The 11,596-nt window shown below is 34.0% G+C and overlaps 1 protein-coding gene across 1 annotated transcript; it reads left to right on the top strand.

The window, feature by feature from the left end:
• The first annotated feature begins 2,397 nt into the window (after positions 1-2,397).
• LOC306886547 (uncharacterized protein) lies at positions 2,398-11,165 on the top strand. The gene is made up of 7 exons (XM_079443733.1): positions 2,398-2,543; positions 6,644-6,782; positions 7,701-7,767; positions 9,162-9,216; positions 9,330-9,392; positions 9,520-9,602; positions 9,705-11,165. Exons 2-6 carry the CDS (start codon positions 6,655-6,657, stop codon positions 9,594-9,596), a joined length of 390 nt encoding a protein of 129 aa, XP_079299859.1. The 5' UTR covers positions 2,398-2,543; positions 6,644-6,654; the 3' UTR covers positions 9,597-9,602; positions 9,705-11,165.
• Positions 11,166-11,596: the final 431 nt, after the last annotated feature.

Raw genomic sequence — 11,596 nt, 5'->3', positions numbered from 1 at the left:
CAGTTTTGAACCTACAAGCTGTAATCTGTAAACCACTAAGCCACATCACTCATGCTTATAGAGGAGACCGTGTGGAAAAGAGTGAAAACATACTCTAGCCTCTATTTACCACATGTAAATTCAGTTTCTGAATGAACACCTTTGTTTGACTAGAAAGGCTCTTGAAAATTCATTCCATTTTTGCATATAAAAACACATACAGTCCATTGAACACAAATTGGTCTTTATGGGGCGGGGCATGTTGTCACAATGGGAACTATTCAGCAGAAATGTTATATATACATACATGTATATCAAGACTGGTTTTTAGTTTTATTTTAGTCTTATTGATATACTATGGTGTGTGTGTATATAAATATAATTTGTTTGTTTTAGCAATTTTAGTACTTTAACTTAAACCTATAATTTTATTTCAGTTAGTTGCCAAGGCAATATTTATTTTCTTTTAAGTTTATATTTTTCATCTAATACTTATTTTATTTTAGCTTTATATCAATTACCAAAAACGAATTTTAAGTAGTTTCAGTTAACAATAACATTGGATATAAAATCAAATGCCAAAATATATACAGGTGCATCTAAAAAAATTAGAATATCGTGAATTTTTTTTTTTTTTAAAGTGAAACTTTCATATGTGGCACTGTTGAGCCTTCAGCTCGTCTGTATTGTTGGATCGACTGTTTCTCATCTTCCTCTTGAAAATATACCATAGATTCCATATGGGGATCAGGTCAGGCATGTTGGCTGGCCAATCAAGCACCGTAATATTATGGTCAGCAAAGCACTTGGAAGTGGTTTTGGCACTGTGGGCAGGTGATAAAGTCTCCATAAAGCTTGTCAGCAGATGGAAGCATAAAATGCTCCCAAATCTCCTGGTAGATGGCTGCATCGACTCTGGACTTGATAAAACGCAATGGACCAACACCAGCAGACGGCACGGCACCCCAAATCATCATTGACTGTGGAAACTTCACACTGGACTTCAAGCAGCTTGGGTTCTGTGCCTCTCCAGTCTTCCTCCAGACTCCAGACATTGATTTCCAAATGAAATACAAAATTTACTTTTATCTGAAAAGAGGACTTTGGACCACTGAGCAACAGTCCAGTTCTTTTTCTCCTTAGAAACAACGTCAGAAGCATCTTACCTGGGCTGTTTCAGAAGTGGCTTGGTAGCCCTTTTCCTGAAGACGTCTGAGCGTGCTGACTCTTGATGCACTGACTCCAGCTTCAGTCCACTCCTTGTGAAGCTCTCCCAAGTGTTTGAATCAGCTTTGCTTGACAGTATTCTCAAGCTTGCGGTCATCCCTGTTGCTTGTGCACATTTTCCTACCCAATTTCTTCCTTCCAGTCAACTTTGCATTTAATATGCTTTGATACAGCACTCTGTGAACAGCCACTCCTTTCAGTAATGACCCTCTGTGACTTACCTTCTTTGTAGAGGGTGTTAGTGTTCATCTTCTGGATCATTGCCAAGTCAGCAGTCTTCCCCATTATTGTGGTTTCAAAGAACAAGAGATACCCGGAATTTATACTGTAGGGATGGTCATTTATTGAAACTCAAATATAAATATTCTAATTTGAGAGACTGGATTTTGACTTTCATGAGCTGTAAGCTCTAATCATCAAAATTAAAACAAAAAAGCTTTTGAAATGTCTTATTTCAAAAAGTGAAACTCATATTTTACATAAGTTACTAAAAAATGAATTCACGATATTCAAATTGTTTTAGATGTACCTGTATATCACTGACAATCTGTAATTCTTACATTAAAAATGTTGTAATTGTTTTACAAATATGTAATCGTTTTGTTACAGTTGAATTAGTTACAGTTGAAATTTAGTTTGAAACCTTTGAATTACTAATACATACCCAATTTGACCGCTAGCCTTTGTCTCATTAATATTGTAACAGTACACCATTTATCATATGCAAATTAGATTTTATTTGGAAACAAGCGTCAAAGAAGGCAAGAGAATTTTTAAAAATGTTCCCAGGGTTCAAAGTACATGTCTTTTTTTTTAATTTGTGTAAATGCAAATTTCCTGTTAGTTACACTAAAAACATTCCACAAAGAGACTAGTTAGCAGGTTAGGTGAGCCCTTCCAGGATGGTGGCGCTATCTGGAATGGTATGTCCCTACAGATGATTACAGTAATGTTCTGTTCAGATCATATTTGTGATTTAATAAACCATTTTGTGAGTGTTTGATATGACGTCAATTGTGAATTTTTATTTTTATTCTTTTGGTTTGACCTGCTTCTGTAACTGAATATCAGCAAGTACATTTGAAAATGGGTGTGAGAGAGGAATCTACATAAGGAGTCAATGAGTAATTGGCAGAATGTCTGACGTGAAGGCAAATGAAAGAATGAGGAAATGGGGCTTGTCAAAGAGTCAGTGTTATGCTGACAGGAGCTGGCTGACGGATGATTGTTGTATGTAGGGTACAAGAGCAGAGGAGAGACTGCCCAGGGACTGCATCTGAACGCTTCAAACAAGAGTTCACTGACAGAAGGAGGTCATTGAATTATTATCTGTACAGGTACTTTATCTTTTTCCACTATTTTTGCTCCTACTTGGCACCTGTCATTTTGTATGAAAGTGGGTCCTGACTTGTTCATTACCACTTCATTTGGAGATTTATTTTTTTGTTTTGTTTAAATAATTATCTAGTTAATTATTTAGTTTCTGTCTCTTTTAAGAAAGCTTCCTCGGTCTTGCATATTGTTCAATGAGCGTAATAATCGATCCGTGAAACTGGGACAAGTGCGTTTCTCACTGCTCGCAAATGACTTGGAGCAGGTGGATCTCAAAGTTTTGTTCTGGAACCTGTTCCATTTGTCATTTTGCTTTTGGGGTGAGGTTTACCTACTGTACCTGTAGTACCTTTTTGGAATTATATTTATGTTAAAGACATGTCACCACAGAATAACCATGGTTTACCATTTAATTAAAGCGGTTATACTGGTTTGATTTGTCATGGTAAAATGACAAACAATCCCAGCTAAAGTTTTTTTTTTAATGAATAGTAAACAAGCAATATTAAACTGTAAATTAAATTGTGCATTCTATATAAGTTTACTCATTCTATGTTTACCCAATTTAATTTACAGTACTGACCATCATGTTGTTCCAAACCTGTAACATTTATATTCTTCTGTGGAACAAAACATTTCGGTTCTGATTATTCCAGGCAACACACTAATTACAAGAATAAGGAAGCTTAAAGTTCAACAAGGAAATAAAACATCAATGATATCATCATAATGATTTGTGTGAGAAACAGACTGAAATGTACATGTTTGTCAATAAAAAATATTTCTCCCTAGTGAGCTGTTAACAACTGCGAGCTGGTAATTTAGTCAACTCGAGAACCGGCTCAGTCAGATCCAGTTTCAGACTGTTTTTTTTGCTGAACTGGACTAACCAATTCATTCAAAAGGTCTGACTACTTGGTCTGTTTATCCTGCGGAGCCGCCTTATGGCCTGAGAAGACTCTGGTAGATCAATTTTATGATATTTGTGAGCTTAAACTTCAGTGCCTGACTTTGGGTGAATGATCCCTGAACTGGTGTTCAATGTTTGAGTCCTTAAGAGAAGAGCAAGAGGCCTCATCTGGTTTATCAAGAGCGAACTGTGCCTCCTTGAGTACAGCTTTTTTTCCCCCCCATTTGGTGTTCTGTTGCTTTAAAACTGCTTCATTGCAGCACTTGCCAACATGAAAACCGACTTCTGGTAATACCAATGGAAACATTATATGAAAACATCCTTCTGTGCAAACCAATGTGCTTCATGAGATGGGCAAAACAGTCCTTATTTATTTATTTATTTATTTATTTATTTATTTATTTATTTATTTATTTATTTATTTATTTATTTATTTATTTATTTATTTATTTATTTATTTATTTATTTATTTATTTATTTATTTATTTATTTATTTATTTATTTATTTATTTATTTATTTATTTATTTATTTATTTATTTATTTATTTATTTATTTATTTATTTATTTATTTATTTATTTATTTATTTATTTATTTATTTATTTATTTATTTATTTATTTATTTATTTATTTATTTATTTATTTATTTATTTATTTATTTATTTATTTATTTATTTATTTATTTATTTATTTATTTATTTATTTATTTATTTATTTATTTATTTATTTATTTATTTATTTATTTATTTATTTATTTATTTATTTATTTATTTATTTATTTATTTATTTATTTATTTATTTATTTATTTATTTATTTATTTATTTATTTATTTATTTATTTATTTATTTATTTATTTATTTATTTATTTATTTATTTATTTATTTATTTATTTATTTATTTATTTATTTATTTATTTATTTATTTATTTATTTATTTATTTATTTATTTATTTATTTATTTATTTATTTATTTATTTAGCAGACGCTTTTATCCAAAGCGACTTACAAATGAGGACATAAGAAGCAATCAAAACCAACAAAAGAGCAACAACGTGCAAGTGCTATTACAAGTCTTGGTTAGCCTAACGCAGTACAGATAATTATTATTATTATTATTGTTATTTTTTAATAAAAAGACATGGATAAAATACAATTAGAATAGATAGTGCTAGAGTTAGAGGGTCAAGTAAAGATGGAACAGATGAGTTTTTAGCCGTTTCTTGAAGATGGGTAAGGATTCGGCTGCTCGGATCGAGTTGGGCAGGTCATTCCACCAGATGGGAACAGTTAATGAAAAAGTCCTTGAAAGTGTTTTTCTGTGTTTTTGGGATGGTACAATAATTCGTTGTTCACTTGAAGAACGCAAGCTTCTAGAGGGCACATAAGTCTGAAGTAAAGAATTTAGGTAAAGGGGTGCAGAGCCAGTGGTGGTTCTGTAGGCAAACATTAATGCCTTGAATTTAATGCGAGCAGCTATTGGTAGCCAGTGCAAATTGATGAACAGAGGCGTGACGTGCGTTCTTTTCGGCTCATTAAAGATTAATCTTGCAGCGGCATTTTGGATTAATTGTAGAGGTTTAATAGAATTGGCTGGAAGACCTGCCAAGAGAGCATTGCAATAGTCAAGTCTGGACAGAACAAGAGCCTGAACAAGGAGTTGCGTTGCATGTTCCGAGAGAAAGGGCCTGATCTTCTTAATATTATATAATGCAAATCTGCAGGACCGGGCAGTTTTAACAATGTGGTCTGAGAAATTCAGCTTATCATCAATCACAACTCCAAGGTTTCTGGCTGTTTTTGAAGGAGTTATGGTAGATGAGCCTAACTGGAAGCTGAGATTGTGATGAAGCGATGGGTTAGCTGAAATTACAAGCAGTTCTGTCTTAGCTAGGTTGAGTTGAAGGTGATGGTCCATCATCCAGCAAGAAATGTCTGATAGACACGCTGAGATGCGAGCAGCTATCGTCGGATCATCAGGATGGAATGAGAGGTAGAGTTGAGTGTCATCAGCATAGCAGTGATATGAAAAGCCATGTTTCTGAATGACAGAACCTAGTGATGCCATGTAGACAGAAAAGAGAAGTGGTCCAAGAACTGAGCCCTGAGGCACCCCAGTAGCTAGATGTTGCGACTTGGATACCTCACCTCTCCAAGATACTTTGAAGGACCTATCAGAGAGGTAAGACTCAAACCACTGGAGTGCGGTTCCTGAGAAGCCCTTTCTCAATAGGGTTGACAAGAGGATCTGATGGTTGACCGTATCAAAAGCAGCAGACAAATCTAGCAAGATGAGTAATGAAGATTTGTCAGCCGCTCTTGCAAGTCTTAGGGCTTCAACAACAGAAAGCAAGGCAGTTTCAGTCGAATGTCCACTTCTGAAGCCAGATTGGTTACTGTCCAGGAGGTTGTTCTGTGTGAGAAAGACAGAGACTTGGTTGAACACAACTCGTTCAAGTGTTTTTGCAATGAAAGGAAGAAGGGAAACCGGTCTATAGTTCCCAAAAAGAGTTGGGTTAAGAGTGGGTTTTTTAAGAAGTGGAGTTATACGAGCCTGTTTAAATGCAGAGGGAAAAATTCCAGTGTGAAGGGATGTGTTAACGATGTGAGTGAGTGCAGGTACGACTGCAGGTGAAATGGCTTGAAGGAGATGAGATGGAATAGGATCAAGCGGACAGGTAGTAGGATGACTGGAAAGGATGAGTTATAAAAGGGCGCTTTTGAATTTCGTATATGACTAACTTTTGTGACAGGACTCTGAATGTATTTTTATCTAGCTGGATTATTTTTGTGTAAAGCACTAGGAATCAGGTGCAATTAAAAACTGTATGATGTCCACAGTGACTATACTCTCTCTAAAATGCCTACATCATATTAAGACTCATACATTTTATATACATATGACTTAATGTAATTGCCACCGTAACACTAAGAGGACCCAAATGATCAAGTCCTAATAAATGATCACGTGGAATTATAAAAATGACTGTTCAAAGGTATAAATAAAACAAGAAGTTTTTCTACTTCAGAATTTCATGTTTAATTTAGTGTTACTTGCTGCTGCTTGCAATTCTTTATGAAATTTACTTTCAAGTTCTGAGTGGAAATTAATTTTACTTTTTTCTTTTTTTTTTTTTTCTTCTCTCTCTGTAGATGTACATGAAATAATGCATTCAACATTTGATCTGTCTTTCTGTAGGTACCACAATCATGGCACCAATCAGCACAGATCTAGTAGGCTGGGCGGTCACAGAGCAACCAGAGGCTGCATTTCTCTCCATAGTCGTCCTCTTCATCGTTAGCATTGCACTCCTCGTTCTCTGTGCAAGCTGTAAAAAGTGAGTGGTTTCTGAGTGACCTTTTTTTATTTAGGTAAAAAAAAAAAAACATGCCTCAAAAGATTAAGTCAACTGAAACGGGCAACAATACATGTCCTGTAGGTATGTAGCAGCGAGTCACCCACTCTGTTGCTGTAAGCTACATACCTAGACATCAGTCAAGTTTTTCTACTATGGAAATTTGTAAGGAATGAGGCAGGAATGTGGCTCTGTCACAAAACACAGAGCAGCATCTTACTCATACTAGCTCATGCTTGACACATGAAATAAGCAGTACATTGTGAGATTGTAGTTTATGAAGTCTATGCAGACTGTCTGCATATTGATTTATTTATATATATAAATAAAACAAATAAATAAGCAAGCCAGTAGGTCAAATACCAGTCAGCATTTCAGTCTCATTCACATTCTTTAAACTCGGAGTAAATGCCCATAACTAAAAATTATTTTTTTTTTTAATAAAAAGGATTTGGTGATTTAATTCACGTTCATTTGGAAATTTAACTTTTTTTTTTAGTTGCAGTATTAATTTCATCCACTGGAGGCCAGCCAAGAACTCCAGTGAGTGATAAATGAAGAAATGCAGGCTTTTTTTTTTTTTTTTTTTTTTTTTTTTTTTTTTTTGTAATATAAGCAATGAAATTGTTTTATAAGAAGCTAACTGTTAATCCAATATAATTGTAAGAAATTTTTGGTTTTGAGATTAATTTACATTAATTTGGCCATGTACCCTCGGCTGCAGTTTGAATGTCAGCCAAAAGAGGCCAGTCAAGAACTTCAGTGCATGTGGGCTAGGATAAACTTTAGGATTTAAACTGTTGCACTGTAGATAATTCTTGTTTGGTGACACAAATTGGGTTTGTTACTGGTGTTTTAAATAAAGACTAAAACTCAGAATTTTGATTTATTACTTTGCAGACATTCATTTGAGTTAGAGAACCACAGCGCACCCAAGCAGCAGAAAGCATCCACACTTGTGAGCGTGGTGAGTGTTATACTTTGTAAAACCTAAACGGGAATATATGTGTGTGTGTGTGTCAACACTGCCATTCAGAAGTTTGGGATCAGTAAAATTTTAAATTGAGTCTCTTCTGTGCAAGGCTGTATTTATTTGATCAAAAATGAAGAAAACAGTAGTATTGTGATAATTTTTGCAATTCCTAATATTGGTGTCCTATTTTAATATGCTTGAAAATATAACTTATTTCTGTGACACAGCACTGAATTTTCATCAGCCATTTCTCCAGTGTTCAGTGTCACATGAGGACACTGGTTTCCCCCTCTGTGTAAAAAAAAAAAAAACACACAAAAATCGTGCCTCTCCCTCACCCCGGGCCCTTGGAGTAGTCTTTCCCCCGTTACGGCGCCCCTGCCTGTTTTTTTTTCTTGATGAATAGAAAGTTAAGAACAGCATTTATTAAAAATGTATATTTTCTAACAATATAAGCCTTTACTATCACTTTTCATGCATTTAACATCCTTGCTGAATAAAAGTGTTAATTTCTTTAAAAAAAGAAACTACTACTTTTTAGTAGTGTATATTGTAACACACAATTTCTATTTTGAATAAACACTGTTTATTAAATTCTTATTTATCAAAGAAAACTGAAACGGGTCCCAAAAAATATTAAGCAGCACAGCTGTTTTCAACACTGATTTCTGAAGGATCATGTGACACTGAAGACTGGAGTAATGATGCTGAATTTATCTTTGCTTCACATATTTTTTTATAATCATTATAAAATTTTTTTCCAAAAATACACGTACTGGCAGCCAAAGATTTTGAATAATTTTGATATAATTGAGATTTTTTTAAATTTTATGATCCCCAAGACTGCTATTATTTAATCAAAATTAAAAACCGTAATATTGTCAAACCTTTATTACAAAATGTAAAATTTAAAAATGACTTTTCTTTCCGAATGTAATGGCAAAGCTGAATTCTGTGATGCAAAGATGATTTTCAGCAGCCATTATTTCAGACTTCAGTCACATAACCCTCCAGAAATCATTCTAATAGGTGGATTTGTTGCTCTATTATTAATGATTCTTATTAACTTGTGTTCCAAACACTTTTTGGTGTTTTAATATTTCTGTGGAAACTAATTTTTTTTTCAGAATTCTTTTTTTTTTTTTTTTTTTTTTTTTTTTTTTTTTTTGTAACATTAGAAATGGCTTTGCTGTCACTTTTGATCACTTTAATGCATCACTGCTGAATGAAAGTATTAAGCAATTTTTTTTTTTTTCATTTTAAAATGTATTCAAATATAAGCGGTTTTAAATGGTAAAAATATTAAATTACTGTTTTGTATTTAGTACATTAGTGTTTCTATAAACTATCATATAGATGTGATGCAAATCTTGTGCTCAATTAAACAGGCAAAAATGGAGGATTCAAACCCTGCTGCTAATGACATCTCAGAAAATGAAATCGGTAAAACTGAGTTGTCAATGACAATGAATTTCTTTTGAATCTGAATAGCTGTTTATCTCCGAGCAATGCTATCATCACACTTAGCGGATGCACTTTAATCTTGTCTTTTGAAGGTTTAGAGGCTGTGGATGGTGGCGTTGCTTGCAGACCCTGGAGAAGTCACACACTCACACACGGTATGTCTCTCCAGGACAAAAAAGATGATTGAGGAATTCAAACCACAAGAGTCATTTAATCCCAGTGAAATTGCTTCACTTCTCACCACACAGGATGGTCTGACTATATATCTGTGCTTTTCTGCAGGTTCAAGCCTACAAACTCAAATAAATGGTGGGGTTGGGACAACGACTGAGGGTCCGGTAACACTTCAAGCTATCTGAGAAAGTGTAAGCACTTTGAATGACCCTCTTCTACTTTTAAAATGCTCTGAGTGACATTTCATATGACAATACAAACATATAAGTACCTTTTCTTATTTTTTAATTCAGATGACAAAAGCGGAGTCACTGCCGTAGGTGAAACGCCACCAACTTTGAATGGTGGAAAAAAACTTGCAGAGAACTCCATCTTTATTATGCAACCTGATATGCTCAAACTAAACAAACCCCTTCACTATTTGGAGATGAATGGTTTCTGTATCCTTCTGAAGCCAGGCTGAGGTCCTGCTTTGTGGCATTGACACCCGTAAGTGCCCATCAAACTTTGAGACTATAGAAACCTATAGGAACCCCCAATGGGTCCCTCAGCATTGACTGGACTGATTCAAAGCTGAATCCTTATGCAATGGTTCAGACAGTTTCTGACAAGAATGGTCAGTGTCCCTTAGCGGAGGGAGGCTGATCTTCTGGCCACACTTGTTTTGACACGTAGGAATCTCTATTCAGGTGGTCACAGATTAAATGCAACATAAACAAGAAAATAAGGTCATCTCCATCTGAAGAGGAGGGGGAAGTGTCGGCGTACTATAATGACCTAAAAAATGATGACCTTTCACTTGTCTTTTTCTAACGAACTCCGGTATTGTGAAATTATTCTGTTCATATTCATTCTTAGTAGGGGTGCCATATAGACTTTATCTCTCAGATCAACTGGTCTGTATGCGTTTAAGTTTATGTATTTAAATAGCAGCATACTAGTGAATACTTTTAAGTTTTGAACAAATGTATTAATTCCTGTGGGCATGAATGATGTAATTAAAGTAACCGATGCTTTAGAATTAACCCTCTTGTTCTGGTGAGATTGACTTTATTCTTTCGTTAAGGGAAATATTTGCTCCATAGTATTGGGGCTTTTATTTTATTTGTATTTATTTTTTTTGTGAAGGCATTTAGAGGCTGAAATTCTTACAAAATCTTTGAAATAATTAGATCTGAAATATATTTCTTTAAAAATAAGAAGACGGGAGACAATTTAATTATGATTTTTGATACTTCTCTGCTAAACTAAAGTTTGAGTAGTGTAAACAATATGCAATAAACCATTTTACGGATGCAAATGCATGATTTTTGAGAAATATGGAAAAAAAGTCAGACATTTAAAAAAATATATTTATGAAACCAACATGCATTTCTATGAGCTTTGTATAAGCACATGGTTTTAAACTATTTGTTTTTGTATTTTCTGACCCTTTTTTTGACATTGATCCTTATATTAAACTATATTGAACTCAACTAGATCTAAAGCAAAATAATGGAATATATCAAATATTAAAAGGAGGCATTTACCACAGATATGATGCAATACATTTAATGTTTTATGCCTGGGGTTTCTGTCTCACCAAACATTATGGAGGGTGTTTGATTCATGTTCAAGTGGGCATTTTGTTTTTAACCAGTTCTTTAAAGATTAGTGAAATCTCATGAATCAACCTGATACTAAATGCTAGGCATGGTTTGGATCTATATTAAATATGCATGCCTTTATCTAATAAATTAATGTAATTAAATGTTTTTGTTTTGCTTATACATATAAGAATATTTATTGTCAGCCACTTTAACATGCAAACATAAATACTAACACACTGTGAAAATCCACACTGGGATCTGCGTCACAGCGATCGACCAATGGCGTGCCGCGACGGGGACTGGGAAAGCTTGTATTACGTAATCCTTTCATACCCTCCCCATTTATAAAGCACAACTACAAAAAAAATAAAAAATTAATAAACCACAACTACTGAAAGAAAGAAAACGCAGCTACTGAACTTAAGATGTTTTCTACTGTACATTTAAAGGCAATGAATGTACAATAGACCCCTCCCCCAAAAAATGCGTATTTTGATAGAAATGATAGAATGATATAAACAAACATTAATAATTTTGGAAAACAGTTGAAAACAAAACCATTTGATTTATTCAAAAACATGAAGACAGCTCTGGCC

The sequence above is a fragment of the Barbus barbus genome (assembly GCF_936440315.1).
Source record: "Barbus barbus genome assembly, chromosome: 20".
In the NCBI taxonomy this organism is placed as follows: Eukaryota; Metazoa; Chordata; class Actinopteri; order Cypriniformes; family Cyprinidae; genus Barbus; species Barbus barbus.
This window is presented reverse-complemented; position numbering and strand designations above follow the sequence as displayed.